This window comes from Balaenoptera acutorostrata, chromosome 19, assembly GCF_949987535.1.
Source record: "Balaenoptera acutorostrata chromosome 19, mBalAcu1.1, whole genome shotgun sequence".
Lineage (NCBI taxonomy): Eukaryota > Metazoa > Chordata > Mammalia > Artiodactyla > Balaenopteridae > Balaenoptera > Balaenoptera acutorostrata.
In genome coordinates, this window is record NC_080082.1 from 53470671 (window position 1) to 53487005 (window position 16335).

The 16335-nt window shown below is 41.0% G+C and overlaps 1 protein-coding gene across 1 annotated transcript in view; it reads left to right on the forward strand.

Annotated features, from left to right (window-relative positions):
* The window catches only part of LOC103007379 (galectin-16), a 28390-nt gene extending 17928 nt beyond the window's left edge, over nucleotides 1-10462 (forward strand). Inside the window, 3 exon segments of the mRNA XM_007198524.2 lie at nucleotides 8996-9077; nucleotides 9403-9611; nucleotides 10349-10462. Of these exon segments, the coding sequence (XP_007198586.2) occupies nucleotides 8996-9077; nucleotides 9403-9611; nucleotides 10349-10462 (405 nt within the window).
* The last annotated feature ends 5873 nt before the right edge of the window (nucleotides 10463-16335 follow it).

Here is a 16335-nt window from a genome sequence, read left to right on the forward strand (position 1 = left end):
AAGTGAATCAGCTATACATATACATATATCCCCATATGTCCTCCCTCTTGCGTCTCCCTCCCACCCTCCCTATCCCACCCCTCTAGGTGGACACAAAGCAGCAAGATGATCTCCCTGTGCTATGCGGCTGCTTCCCACTAGCTATCTGTTTTACATTTGGTAGTGTATATATGTCCATGCCACTCTCTCACTTCATCCCAGCTTACCCTTCCCCCTCTCCGTGTCCTCAAGTCCATTCTCTATGTCTGCGTCTTTATTCCTGTCCTGCACCTAGGTTCTTCAGAACCTTTTTTTTTTTTTTTAAGATTCTATATATATGGGTCACTTTATCTTTGATAAAGGAGGCAAGAATACACAATGGAGAAAAGACAGCCCCTTCAATAAGTGGTGCTAGGAAAACTGGACAGCTACATGTAAAAGAATGAAATTAGAACACTTCCTAACACCATAGAAAAAAATAAACTCAAAATGGATTAAAGAGCTAAACGTAAGGCCAGACACTATAAAACTCTTAGAGGAAAACATACGAGGAACACTCTATGACAAAAATCACAGCAAGATCCTTTTTGACCCACCTCCTAGAGAAATGGAAATAAAAACAAAAATAAACAAATGGGACCTAATGAAACTTAAAAGCTTTTGCACAGCAAAGGAAACCATAAACAAGACAAAAAGACAACCCTCAGAATGGGAGAAAATATTTGCAAATGAAGCAAGTGAGAAAGGATTAATCTCCAAAATTTACAAGCAGCTCATGCAGCTCAGTATAAAAAAAAAAACCCAATCCAATAATGGGCAGAAGACCTAAATAAACATTTCTCCAAAGAAGATACACAGATTGCCAACAAACACATGAAAAAATGCTCAACATCATTAATCATTAGAGAAATGCAAATCAAAACTACAATGAGATATCACCTCACACCAGTTAGAATGGCCATCATCAAAAAATCTACAAACAATAAATGCTGGAGAGGGTGTGGAGAAAAGGGAACCCTCTTGCACTGTTGGTGGGAATGTAAATTGATACAGCCACTATGGAGAACAATATGGACGTTCCTTAAAAAACTAAAAATAGAACTACCATATGACCCAGCAATCCCACTGCTGGGCATATATCCTGAGAAAACCATAATTGAAAAAGAGTCATGTACCAAAATGTTCATCGCAGTTCTATTTACAATAGCCAGGACATGGAAGCAACTGAAGTGTCCATCAACAGATGAATGGATAAAGAAGATGTGGCACATATATACAATGGAATATTACTCAGCCATAAAAAGGAACGAAACAGTTATTTGTAGTGAGGTGGATGGACCTAGAGTCTGTCATACAGAGTGAAGTAAGTCAGAAAGAGAAAAACAAATACCGTATGCTAACATATATATATGGAATCTGAAAAAAGAAAAAAAAAGGTCATGAAGAACCTAGGGGCAGGACAGGGATAAAGACGCAGACGTAGAGAATGGAGTTGAGGTTATGGGGAGTGGGATGGGTAAGCTGGGACGAAGTGAGAAAGTAGCATTGACATATATACACTACCAAATGTAAAATAGATAGCTAGTGGGAAGCAGTTGCATTGCACAGGGAGATCAGCTCGGTGCTTTGTGACCACCGAGAGGGGTGGGATAGGGAGGGTGGGAGGGAGACGCAAGAGGGAGGGTAATGGGGATAAATGTATACATATAGCTGATTCACTTTGTTATACAAGAGAAACTAACACAACATCGTAAAGCAATTATACTCCAATGAAGATGCTAAAAAAAATTTACCATCCACTTAAATTCTACAAAAAAAAAAAATCTGGTATGTTCTGGTATAATGTTATCCGTCATAATTCTAGTTAAAATGTTGTATGTCACAACAGTAACCAGGTTTCTTTGTCAATTGCATTGTAATCAGATCTTTAACCATGCCTTTTAAAGTTTTTTGTCATTTATAGGCAATTATTTTTGTACTCTGACATTTTTGTGAAACAGTGCTTCATCTTGAAGAATATTCATAGGACTTTTTGACAAGCACAAGTTTTTTTTGTTGTTGTTTTGTTTTTTTTAAAGCACCTCTCCATTTGCTGGAGTCAAATGCCTTCTTTTTTTTTTTCTTTTTTATTTAATTGTTTATTTATTTATGGCTGTGTTGGGTCTTCGTTTCTGTGCAAGGGCTTTCTCTAGTTGCGGCAAGCAGGGGCCACTCTTCAACGCGGTGCGTGGGCCTCTCACTGTCGTGGCCTCTCCTGTTGCAGAGCACAGGCTCCAGACGCGCAGGATCAGTAGTTGTGGCTCATGGGCGTAGTTGCTCCGTGGCATGTGGGATCTTCCCAGACCAGGGCTCGAACCCGTGTCCCCTGCATCGGCAGGCAGATTCTCAACCACTGCGCCACCGGGGAAGCCCAAGCACAAGTTTCTGATAAGTTTCAGATCACAATTTTGAAGTAGTTAAGAAATTAGAGAATTCTAACAAATCACGATGTCTTCATAAAACTGTTAAGAAAAAAGTTAATTACATAGGACTGAGGGAAGTGGTGAGTATGGTTATAATTTTTATGGGTTTTGTCTTAAATATTACTGGTTTTTAATCTGTTTTCCAGATACAAGGAAACCTTATCCCTCAAGCTAATTATGATTTATAGCAACTTGGTAAACTATACCCTGTAGGCAGAATTGGAACATTCATCTTTTCTCTCTGCTGATCCGTCCTGAATTGGAAGCTCTTAGGTTCCCAGCAGTCTTCTCAGGTGAATAAGGAAGGTCACCTCCTGACAGGTGCAGAAATCTCAAGATATCCTGATGTCCTTGAGAATAGAAGAATTCACCCAAATCTATAGATAGTACAGGTGGAATCTGTGGCAAGCCCTTGGCATGGCTTTCCTGGCCTTGAGAGTCCTTTTAAGAGCTCACTCAGAGATTCCTTATAAAAAGTTAAAGCCTAGCTAATTTAAAAGAGCCTCTGTCATCCATTACACATATATAAAAATCAGGCCAATTGTATTGAAACCAGACTTACTTTACACACAAATGAGCCTTAATTTTGCTATATTTGATAGAAATGAGGGTAAGTTTAGAAAAAGATTATGTTTCAGTGGATATTAAATTTTGATTTGGTTAATTGCGGTCTGTATTAAGTAAGACTCACATCCCAGATAGCTCCTTCTTGTTATGTTACATTATTGTAAAGTTTAATTGAATTCTTAAAGGACACTTTAAATTTACTTCTGAAGCTGATCACAGCAATCTGTCTTTGGATGAAGATCGGATACCCTGTGACCTGTAACCATGAGACTGTGCATACTGGAAAAGGCATCATTTAAAGGACTGTCTCCAATTAAGACAAAAGGACCTACATCAAGTACTCTTAACTAGCACATGTGCATCAGAATTGAAGGGAATTGACTCTTGAATTCATATTACCCAAGAAAGAAGGGCCTCTGCATTGGACTCGTCTATGGAAAGAGCTGCTGACCCCAACTGATACCCATACCAGGACGAGAAGTAGACTACAGCAGTGGTAGGCAGCTGAGCCAAGAATCTGGACCCAGCCTGTGAGAGCCAGTCTACTAATTTAATTGAACTGTTTACCAAATGTTTGTCTCCTTATAACATTGAAAGTTACTGTTTTACCTCTAACCATACTGTTGCTCCCAATGTTTAAGATGGAAAGAAAATTCTCTAGTGAAGTTGTCACAGACTATAACTGCTCATGGCATGTAATCACTGCTTGCTTTAAGTCTACTGTTAAAAACACATGTATAATGTTTCTGTGACAACTCTGTATATTTATAAAAGGTATAGCCTATGAAATGTTTCCCCATTAGAATATCTCTGAGCTTGTTCACTATGTCTGATTAGTTTTCCCCAAATGTGGATAACTAGGTAAACACACACACACACACACACACACACACACACACACACACACACACCCACACCCCCCCCCAGAGGAGCAGCCTGTTTGGGGCCTATTGAACATTCATTGTACATCTGCTTTGGCCATTGAACATGAGAATGCATTTAAAAGTCAAAATGGCAAAATGGAGTGACTGTGGTTCAGGCATCCAAGGTGGAGCTGGTTGGCCATTGTGGATGTGATTTTAGACACATTCCTATTTTACTGAGAACTTGAATTTCCTTAACTGTGTCAGACTCAGGATGAAACCAGTTGTTCTCAGAGCAGTGTCTGCTGCCAGTTGCAACCTTATGGTCTCAAGGTCTCCTCTTATAGCTATTAATTTTTTTCTTACTTTGGGAATAGTAGCAAACAAGAAGGCTCAAGACATAACCTCCCAGCAGAAGGCACTAGAGTCTTTAGTCAGAACAGTAGTACATAGTACAATTACTTTAAATTAGATTTTAGCAGAAAAAGGAGACATATTTGTAGTGGCCAGTAGTTCTTATTATGTATATATTAATACCACATCTGAAGTTAAAATCTACTTAGATAGGGCTTCCCTGGTGGCGCAGTGGTTGAGAATCTGCCTGCCAATGCAGGGGACACGGGTTCGAGCCCTGGTCTGGGAAGATCCCACATGCTGCGGAGCAACTAGGCCCGTGAGCCACAATTACTGAGCCTGCGCGTCTGGAGCCTGTGCTCCGCGACAAGAGAGGCCGTGACAGTGAGAGGCCCGCGCACCGCGATGAAGAGTGGCCCCCACTTGCCGCAACTAGAGAAAGCCCTCGCACAGAAACGAAGACCCAACACAGCCAAAAATAAATGGATAAATAAATAAATAATAAAAATAAGGAATTCCTTTAAAAAAAAAAAAAAAAAAAAAAAAAAAAAAAAAAAAATCTACTTAGATAAAATTAGGCAGCTGGCTGCCTGACTATAACAGAAGTGCCCGGTTCAGAATGGTTTTCAGGCTTATCTTCCTGAATTCCTCAAGGAATGAGATCTATTTCCTAGGCTTATTAAAGTTCCAGTTGTCAGTCCTTCTCCTACTTTTTTTTTAAAATTTATTTATTTTATTATTATCATTATTTTTAAGCTGGTGGTTTTAAAATTTATTTATTTATTTATTTTTGGCTGTGTTGGGTCTTCGTTTCTGTGCAAGGGCTTTCTCTAGTTGCGGCAAGCGGGGGCCACTCTTCATCGCGGTGCACGGGCCTCTCACTATCGCGGCCTCTCTTGTTGGCGGAGCACAGGCTCCAGACGCGCAGGCTCAGTAGTTGTGGCTCACGGGCTCAGTTGCTCCGCGGCATGTGGGATCTTCCCAGACCAGGACTCGAACCCGTGTCCCCTGCATTGGCAGGCAGATTCTCAACCACTGTGCCGCCAGGGAAGCCCCTCTCCTACTTCTAATTGGGTCTGTTGCACTAAAAGGTTGGCCAAGAGAATAAGGTCTTAATCATGCTAGAGTCAGATCCAAGACTTGGAACTTGGGAATATTTCCAGCCATTGTCCATTCGCCAAATTGCCATAGGATTATGCAGTTTTAGCAGGAAGTAGCTCAGAGCCGTCATTGCCCCATTCCCTCAGAGATTTGGGACAGGAGTGGGGATTGAAACTGAGTCCCCCTGAAACCTAGTTTCCCTGTCGAGTTTATGATTAACCTCTCTACTGAAAACATTATTCCCTTTCTTGTCCCACACCTGTTCCTCTCAGGGTTGAGGATTATGAAAGAAAAGGTGGTGGGGGGGGGGGGTTTGAAATCAAGAAGGATCCTGCAGGGCCCTCCCAGGTACAAAAGCCCCTCCATGTTCCCTGTTTCTTGTTACAGAAAAAGGCTTTAATCTCCTAGGCCTTCTCTGAGTTCCAAAGAGCAGACTCAAGCAGTTGCTAATTGGGGAAGTGAGGGAATGCAGACACAAAGGAGGAGCAGTTGAGCAAGAAAAGTAATGATGGCTTAAACAACAGTTCAGAAATAAAACAGAGTCCTAGTTCCTCATCAAGTGATATATGTAACAATCTGATGCATATCTTTGAGTTGTTCTGCAGGAAGTAAGACCCCCACCCAGGTGGAGGATGGTGACTCCATGGACCACAAGAAAGTAGATCCCAGACTGGTTGGAACCAGAAGGTTGATGATTAAGATTCCAGAAACATCACCCTGTTACCTCACTACCAACAATCAGAAAAAAAATCATGCACCCTGCACCCTCATCGCAAATACTGCCTTTTAAAACCCTTCCCTGGAAGCCATCGGGGAGTTCATGCCTTTTGAGCATGAGCTGCCCATTCTCCTTGCTTGGCACCTGCAGTAAACTCTATACTTCATCACAACCCAGTATCAGTGAGTTGGCTTTGCTGCAAGGCAGGCAAGTGGACCCAAGTTTGGTTGTGTAACACCAGTATCACCAATTCTTTGCCATTGTGCAAATTAGAAGAATGTGCACCTTTTAAGTGGATTCTGCCTGTGGGGTAAAGACTTGGTAAGAGTCATGTAGGCTGGATTTTAGATCCACTCACCTCCTCACTCCATCACCTCTATTCCTGCATTTCCTCTGCTACTGCTTCTTTCCTGGGCATTTCTCTCACTGAAGTTCCTGCTGTATCACAGACACAACCTGCTCAAGGACAGGTCCATAAGCATAGTTTGATTGAGTCTATTTCTGACACACACATGTCCCCCCACCCCTGGGAAACTTTGAGGCTTAGAAACAGGAACAAAGCCAGAGGGTGGGGCTGCCAGGAGTCTTATATTCTGTAACTCCAAGAGATTCACACACACAACTAGACACAGTTTGGAAGACCTGCCCTGAGGAAGACACAACAATGTCAGAGGAAAACGTGGGAAATTGTGTAAGATGAAAATATGTGCATTTCTATTTGGAACGTTTTACTGAGAGTTGTGTGTGGAAGAGAGAGAGCCTGGGGATTCCCTTGTGGGGAATCATGTGTTGAGCCTGGACCAATGTCAGCATTTGACAGTATCTGACTGAGAGTGAGTTCTATTGAGACACTGTGACCTTGTGTGGGAGGTGGACCACTGACTGGGATAAGGGAGTGTGTGCATGAGTGCTAGGAGGTAAGGCTGTACATTTGTCTTCATGGCTCTGTGTGTGAGTAGAGCACACCTATGCATGTACAGTGAGTAGGAGTGTGCATAAGTTCCTTAGGGATTTAAATGAGCATTATGAGGAGGGGAGAGAAAACTTAGAAACAGTGTTTTCCTTAGGATCGGAATTAAGGCAGTAATGTACATACAAGTATTTAGCACTCACATAGAACACACGTATAAAACTTTGTGACAGGGATCGTTTCAAATGCTTTGTTATGTGAATTTATTTTATCTCGTACCAAAGAAACATCACAGAGACTTTTATATTGTTGAGCAGACAGCACAGAGATGTTAGGCAATAACATGATCAAGGTCACACGGCCACGGGGCTTGGAGATGAGGGCCACACAGGTGGCGTCCACAGCCTGTGGTACTAATGCTCATGCTGTGCTGCCTCCCTCACAGTTTTAATGAACATATAATCAAATATCTCACTTTCCTGAAAATCTCTACTTAGTTGCCTTCCAGGGGTTAAGCTGAGGGTTTCTCAGTCAAAATTGAATGTCGGTGTAAGAAGTAAGGACAATTTCATATTTTTAAAGCCCACATCTCCCCCTCTATGCAATACAGCAGTGGAACTCTGGCCATCACGGCTTCTAGGAGTCATGTCAGGAGCAGAACAACAGTCACTTTCTAGAGAAGCTCAAATCATTCGTCTGTTAAAAAGTTTGTAGGACCAGTTGGGGAGCAAGGCTGTATCCAAAATTTGGTCAACTTGGGTTTGAAATAAAATTGTTAGGCTTCGGGAAGAATAGTGTAGACAGTCTTGTCCTTAGCCAGTCTACTAAGTAAGTACAGCTAAGAATCCTGGTGTTATATATGTTAGACAAACATGAGACTCTTACCCCTTGTAATACATTATATATTTTGCTTATGTATTATACTTTTAAAATTACTGCATGTCTTTTCCAACTGGAATGTAAGCTCCGTGGAGTAGGATTTTTGTCTCTTTTTTCCACTTATTACTCACTCAATAAGCAATTGTCCAATGAATGGATAGATGGACAAATAGATAGAAGGATCCTTCTGATTGCTTTACTAACAACCCTCTGATTTGGGATTATGTTCATCAAATATTTTATATATAAGAAGTTTGGGTTTAGCAGAGGTTAAATTTCTGTAACAAGGTCCCACAGTGGCAGAGATGGGACTCTTATCTGGGTGGTGTGTTCCTCCAAATCTAGGGTGAATAGGAAAATTGCCAGTAAAGATTCTGGAATAGATTTCATGTCAGAGAAAAAGTCAGCTGCATGGGATGGGCACCAACTTTGTGAAGCAGGATAGCCAGGGAGCTCTTTGTTATAATTGTGTCATTGTGGCTTATCGTAGATTTGTACATTGACTCTGACACCTAGAACTGTGATTAGATAAGGCATATCAGCATCTCCAGTACTATGAGAAGCTGCTTCTTGTTATCACGGTGGACTTTGGGTAGTGCAGACTGAACACACTTTTGGAGTCACGAATTCCAAAAGAATAGGGGGCAGGGCTCTACAGACTGAGAGAAAGGGTCAGAGATGACCCACCTCCTAACAGCATTTATAGGCCACCTTCTCCAGACAGATTCGCAGATAATCGGTTTCAACAGGGAAGAAAGTCTCAACTGGAGACTGTGGAATCCTTGGTATGAAGGATGGGAAGAAGGAATCTGATCACCTCTTCTTCTTGTGCCAGGTCACCTGGGCACAAATCATTGAATGAATATTGGTAGAGAATGGGAAAGAGAATGTGTATGTGTATCATGAGAATGATTGGATTTGCACAATTGTATGTCTTTTTGCCTATTTTTTCCTCTGGATTTGGAAGTGTTTGTATGTAATATGTGTATCTGTGCCTCTAAGCGCATGTCTGGACTCAGATGAATGTCTCCTTGTTGGAGGTGTGCTAATGTCTCTGAGCTGCAAGAGAAAACCATGTTATGTGTCCTGATTCTGCCTGGGCAACAGTGTGGGAGAGAAAACACTGGCCTTTCACTCACTGATGCATCCATCTCTTCCATAGCCAAACCCCTACCGACAGTCTCTTTCCCTGAGTGTGGGTTGTATGGTGAAGGTGAAGGCAGATCTTGTTTCTCTGTGGGTGAGTAGATCCCAGTTTATGTGTGATGGCGGGTGACGCACAAGGGGAGAGTGTTAGTTTTTCGCATGTATTGGGGACACTCACTGGAAACAGTTCAAGATTCTTTAATCACCAGAATGCACTGAGGTGACTCATGCAAAAGTGTGAGATTACACTGCAGGCGGGATTTCCTTTGTGTGTGTTTGTGTGATGTCAGAGTGAGAAAGGTAGATGTTTCTGACATGGAGGTGGGAGTGGGAGGGAGAGAAGGGCTGTATTTGTCCCTGAGGAGCTTATGTTTTCTGTAGTAAAGGCCTGACTGAGGAAGCCATCTTCTTGTCCCTGCAGAGGGAACCCAGAATTTGTGGTGAATTTCTACGTGTGTCCTGAGGAAGGCGGTGACATCGCATTCCATTTCTGAGTCTACACGAACACCGTGGTGGTGATGAACAGCTTCCAGGAAGGGGGATGGAGGGAGGAAGAGAAAGCATCTTCGGACCCCTTTGTGCCAGGGCAGCCGTTTGAGCTTCGATTTTTGGTGCTGGAGAATGAATACCAGGTGTGTGGGCGCTAAGGGGTGAGGGGCGTGGAGCACCGTGGCGGCGGTGGGGCTGCTGTGGAGAAACACACAGAGTCCAACTCTGATCTGATCTCAGCAGACCAATTTGATTCCATGTCCTACCACGTCCTTTCCTCCTCATAGGGCTCGACCACAAAAGCTTACCTCCCAGTCTGATGCCTGTCTTGTCTTCTCAACTAAAATGGGCCAGGTTTGTAGTTGCAGCTCAGACATCAACTCTCTCAATCCCTATTGGCCACCATATCTTATCGAAGACACTCATGTCACAGGCCAGTTCTCCCCCAGTCCTCCGTGCTTCAGGGCCAAGAACATATCTCCTATGCATGGCAGAAGTCCCATCCCGGAGGAAAATCATTGAACACAACTTTTGAAAATCATTGAACACACTTTTTGAGCACTACCATGTTTGCTGTGCAAGCAGAGATTCAGAGTTGAATCCCATATGTCTCTTGCTCTCATGGACAATCAGGAATGTGGAGGGAGAAGTGCAGGCCCACTGTCATCAGGGTAAAGCAGGGATGGGGAGTTCTGGAGGCAAGGAAGTGGACACTGGGGGATGATTCCCTACAGCAGTGTCATGGCAGGATTTCCTGGAGGAGATATTTGAACTGCTTTGCTTTTACGGAGTAAAGAATTTTTACAGGCAATGAAAAGAGGAAAGGGAAGGAGGAGCCCTAATTGTTCTGAACTCACAAGCAGTATATCTCTTACCTTAGGTGTTTGTGAATAACAAGTCCACCTACGTCTTTGCCCACCGCCTGCCCTCACAGTTGGTGAAAATGCTGGAGGTGAAGGGAGATATTGTGCTTACTTCAGTGGAACTATGTTGAGGTGCAGAAGATCTTGCAATGAAAATATCCACCCCGTTACACTCTTTTATAATGCTTAGGATCAGAGCAACTCCCAGAAGATGCCAGGATATCCCCCTGTTGCCACACTTATGCTAATGATAATAAAATCTTCCTAGTATGAACCAGGACTTGGTTCTTGCTCATAGGGAAGACATCAAGGGCAGATTTGGCACAAAGGGAAAGTTGTCCCAGGTATGGAATGAGGAGTGTGGTTTGGGAAGGGCCCAGGTGGCCAAAATCTCAAGTGCTGTCCCTGAAATAGAGACAGAGTGAGAGTGTCTCAGGATGTTATGAAGAAGATGGATGGGTTTGGGGATGTGTAACAGACGGATACAACTTTGTATGTGAGCTTCTTTTCACTTGTTTATTCACCCACAAATAATTATTGGACCCATGTATTAGTCGGGGTTCTCTAGAGAAACAAAACCAATAGGGTGTGAGTGTATGTGTTTATACATGTGTGTACACACACATAATAATTATATATATAAAGAGATTTTTTTATAAGGAATTGGTTTACATGATTATTTATACACACCAGATATTCCAGTATGAAGCCTGTGTGATGCTGAGAGGACCAGAGAATGATGTTATTGGCAAAGGGAACTTGATACTGATGAGTCAAGGATGAAGTCATCCCAGAGGGATGTTTGAACTCAGGAGCTGAATGTCAGACGTTCAGGCAGACATGACTTAAACCCTGGTGCATGGCTTTCCTGGTTTCTGTCTCCTCTCACTTAGGAAGACCTAGAAGCTTTCCGGGGTTATGAAGTGTGACCTAGGAAGCTGGGCCCACATCCTTCCAGACCCCTCCAGACTGAGGTCCTCTGGAGACAGATAAACCACAATCTCTGGATCTGATGAATCCCTAAGTTTCTGGGGACCTTGCATTCCCACAATTTCCCAGGCACTCCATACATAAAGGAAACCTGGTTGCTTTTGTCATCTTCAGGCCCTCTGAGCATTCTTCCCTATTTCTGTACCTTGGGAATAAACAATCTGTAAAGGAAATTAAGAAACCAATTCTTTTAGAATAACATGAAAAAGAATACAATCCTTAGGCGTAAATCTAACCAAGGAGGTGCAAGACTTCTACATTGAAAATGACAAAACACCCTTGAAAGAAATTACAGACGACCGACCTCAATAAACGAAAAGACATTCCATCTTCATGGAGTGGAAGACTTAATGTTGTTAATGTTATTAATAAGTATAAATATTGTTAAGGTAGCAATACTTTCCAATGCAATTTGAAGATTCAGTGCAATCCCTATCAAAATGCCAATGGCCTTTTTTTTTTTTCAGAAATGGAAAAGCTGATCCTAAAATTCATATGGAAGTGGAAGGCAAACCAAAGGGCCAAAATAATCTGAAGAAAGAACAAAATAAAAGATTCAAACAACTCAATTTCAAAACTTACTACAAAGTTACGCTAAGGGCTCCAAGGAAGAAGAACAGATGGGTGATATACGCAGAGAGATGGAAATTCTAAGAAAGAATAAAAAAGAAATGCTAGAGACTAAAAAAACTTACATAAATGAAGAATGCATTTGATGAGCCCATTAGTAGATTAGATATAGCTAAGAAGGAATCCCTGAGCTAGAGGATAGGTCAATAGGAACTTCCAAAACTGAAAAACAAAGAGAAAAAGGACTGAAAGAAAGAAAAAACCCAGGACAGAATATCCAAAAACTGGGGGACAACTGCAAAAGGTGTAATATATGCTTAATGGGAATACCAGAAGGAGAAGAGAGAAAGGAACAGAAGAAATATTTGAAGTAATAGCGGCTGAGAATTTCCCCAAATTCATGTGAAACACCAAACTACAGATCCAGGAAGCTCAGAGAACACTTAGCGGGATAAATTCCTCCCCCAAACACCCCCAGAACAATAAAACAGAAGTCCTGTGTTTAGGCATATCATTTTCATACTACAGAGAATCAAAGATAAAAAATTCTGAAAGAAGCCATAGGGAAAAAAACAGCTATAGAGGAGCAAAAATAAGAATTACATCCAACTTCTCCTTAGAAACCATACAAGCAAGAGGCAAGTGGAGTGAAATATTTAGTGTTGAGAGAAAATTGGTGCAACCACTATGGAAAGCAGTATGGAGTTTTCTCAAAAAAATGAAAATAGAAGTACCATAGGATCCAGCAATTCCACTTCTGGGTATTTATTCAAAGGAAATGAAAAGTGTAACTGGAAAAGATATGTAGCAGTCCCCCTTAGCAACAGGGGTTATGTTCCAAGACCCCCCGTGGACGCCTGAAACCCTGGATAGTACCAAATCCTATATATAGAGTTGACCCTTGAGCAACTTGGGTGGGGGGCAGGAGGGGTTAGAGGGCTGATCCCTTGTGCAGTCAAAAATCTGAGTGTCAAAATGGATTAAAGATCTAAATGTAAGGCCAGACACTATAAAACTCTGAGAGGAAAACATAGGCAGAACACTCTATGACATAAATCACAGCAAGATCCTTTTTGACCCACCTCCTAGAGAAATGGAAATAAAAACAAAAATAAACAAGTGGGGCCTAATGAGACTTAAAAGTTTTGCACGGCAAAGGAAACCATAAACAAGACAAAAAACAACCCTCAGAATGGGAGAAAATATTTGCAAACAAAGCAACTGACAAAGGATTAACCTCCAAAATATACAAGCAGCTCATGCAGCTCAATATCAAAAAAACAACCCAATCCAAAAATGGGCAGAAGACCTAAATAGACAGTTCTCAAAGGAGATATACAGATTGCCAACAAACACATGAAAAGATGCTCAACATCACTAATCATTAGAGAAATGCAAATCCAAACTACAATGAGGTATCACCTCACACCGGTCAGAATGGCCATCATCAAAAAATCTACAAACAAATGCTGGAGAGGGTGTGTAGAAAAGGGAACCCTCTTGCACTGTTGGTGGGAATGTAAATTGATACAGCCACTATGGAGAACAGTATGGAGATTCCTTAAAAAAACTAAAAATAGAACTACCATACGACCCAGCAATCCCACTCCTGGGCATATACCCTGAGAAAACCATAATTCAAAAAGAGTCATATACCACAATGTTCATTGCAGCTGTATGTACAATAGCCAGGACATGGAAGCAACCTAAGTGTCCATCGACAGATGAATGGATAAAGAAGATGTGGCACATATATACAATGGACTATTACTCAGCCATAAAAAGAAACAAAATAGAGTTTTTTGTACTGAGGTGGATGGACCTAGAGTCTGTCATACAGAGTGAAGTAAGAAAGAGAAAAACAAATACCGTATGCTAACACACATATATGGAATCTAAAAAAAAAAAAATGGTTCTGATGAACCTAGGGACAGGATAGGAATAAAGACACAGACGTAGAGAATGGACTTGAGGACACAGGGAGGGGGAAGGGTAAGCTGGGATGAAGTGAGAGTAGCATTGACATACATACACTACCGCATGTAAAACAGATAGCTAGTGGGAAGCAGCTGCATAGCACAGGGAGATCAGCTCCATGCTTTGTGACCACCTAGAGGGGTGGGATAGGGAGGGTGGGAGGGAGACGCAAGAGGCAGGAGATAAATGGGGATATACGTATGCATATAGCTGATTCAGTTTGTTACACAGCAGAAACTAACACAACACTGTAAAGCAATTATACTCCAGTAAAGGTGTTAAAAAAAAACATCAGTAATAAAAGTAAAAAAAAAATCTGAGTGTAACTTTACAGTGGGCACTCTGTACCCGTGGTTCTGTGTCCACAGTTCCCCATCCTCAGATTTAACCAACTGAGGATTATGTAGCACTGTTGTATGTATTTATTGAAAAAAAATCCACAGACACTATAAGTGGACCCACGCAGTTCAAACCTGTGTTGTTGAAGGGTCAACAGTACCATTTTTTCCCTATATAGTTGTCCCTCAGTATCCGAGGGTTCCACATTCATGGATTCAACCAACCATGGATCAAAAGTATTTGAAAAAAAATTTTTCAGGAAGTTCCCAAAAGCAAAACTTGAATTTGCTGCATGCTGGCAATTATTTACATGGCATTTACAACTATTTGCATAGCATTTACATTGTCTATGGGAGGATTACATAGGTTTTATGCCAATACTACACCATTTTATATAAGGGGCTTGAACACCCATGGATTTTGGTATCCATGGGGTCCCTGGTACCAGTCCTTCCCCCCCCCCAACCCCGACTTGGATATGGAGAGACAACTGCACCCCATAAATGGATACTCCACACAGCTATGCAAGTAGCATACGTTGAAGCAGCAGGCAAAACTTGTCTAAGGCACTCGCTGTTTATCAATTACTTCCCTCTGCCCCCACCCTACAGCAAAAATACTGCCACTCCTTATACGTGCCATGAAGAGGAGTGTGATATTTTGTGACTATGAAAAAGAATATATATATATAAAACTGAATCACTTTGCTGTATACCCGAAACTAACACATAATATATAATATCAGATAAAGTAGACTTCAGAGCAAAGATTATAAGAGACAAGTTCATTTCGTAATGATAGGGGGTTAATTAACCAAAATGACTTGATTAATAATCCTAAACATTTTTTTAAATCAAAAAACAGAGCTTCACACTACATGAAACATTCCAGGGGCTGGGATGGGGGGAGTGAAAGGTAACTGCTTCATGTGTATGGGGTGATGAAAATGCTTCAGAAGTAGACAAAAGAAGGTTGCACAACATTGTAAACAGGCTAAATGCCACAAGGTTGTTCACTTTAAAATGGTTCATCTTAATGTGATGTGAATTTCACCTAAATAAAAATAATTTTAACACAAAAAGCAAAATCTGACAGAACTGCAAAGAGAAATAGAGAAATCTACATTACAGTCAGAAATTTCAATTCCCCTCTCTCAATAATTGATAAAAACAAGTAGGCAGAAAATCAGCAAGGATATAGTAGACTTAAACATCACTATCAGTCAAATTCACCTGATTCACATTTATAGAGCACTCCATCTAACGATAGCAGAATATACATTTTTCTCAACCACACACAGAACATTTACCAAGATAGACTATATCCCTGACCATAAACAAGTCCCAATAAATTCAAAAGAATTCAAATCATACAAATATATTCCCAGACCACAACTAAATCTGACTGTGTCAATATTATACCATCTTAAGTACTGTAGGTTTTATAAAGTCTTGGCAACCAGTTAAGCCAAGACTTCCTCCTACCTTGTTTTTTCTTACTGAAGTCATTGCCTTTTAATTTAGAATTATCAGCCACCTCCACACTATGGTAATTCACACTCTTTTTTTTTTTTTTTTAATTGAAGTATAGTTGATGTACAATGTTGTATTAGTTTCAGGTGTACAGCAAAGTGATTTGGTTATACATATATATGTATATATCTATAGTCTTTTAAAAAATTCTTTTCCATTATTGTTTATTACAAGATATTGAATATAGTTCCCTGTGCTATACAGTAAATCCTTGTTCTTTATTTTGTATGTTGTAGTGTGCATCTGTTAATCCCATACACCCAATTTAGCCCTCTCCCACTTCCCCTTTGGTAACCATAAGTTTGTTTTCTATATCTGTGAGTCTAATTCTGTTTTGTAAATAAGTTCATTTGTACTATTTTTTAGATTCCACATTTAAGTGATATCATATCACATTTGTCTTAGGCTTACTTTGCTTAGTATGATAATATCTAGGTCCATCCATGTTGCTGCAAATGGCATTATTCCATTCTTTTTATGCCTGGGTAATATTCCATTGTGTGTGAATACATATATACGTATATGTATATTTATATATGACATTGTCTTTATCCATTAATCTGTTGATGGACACTCAGGTTGCTTCCATGTCTTGG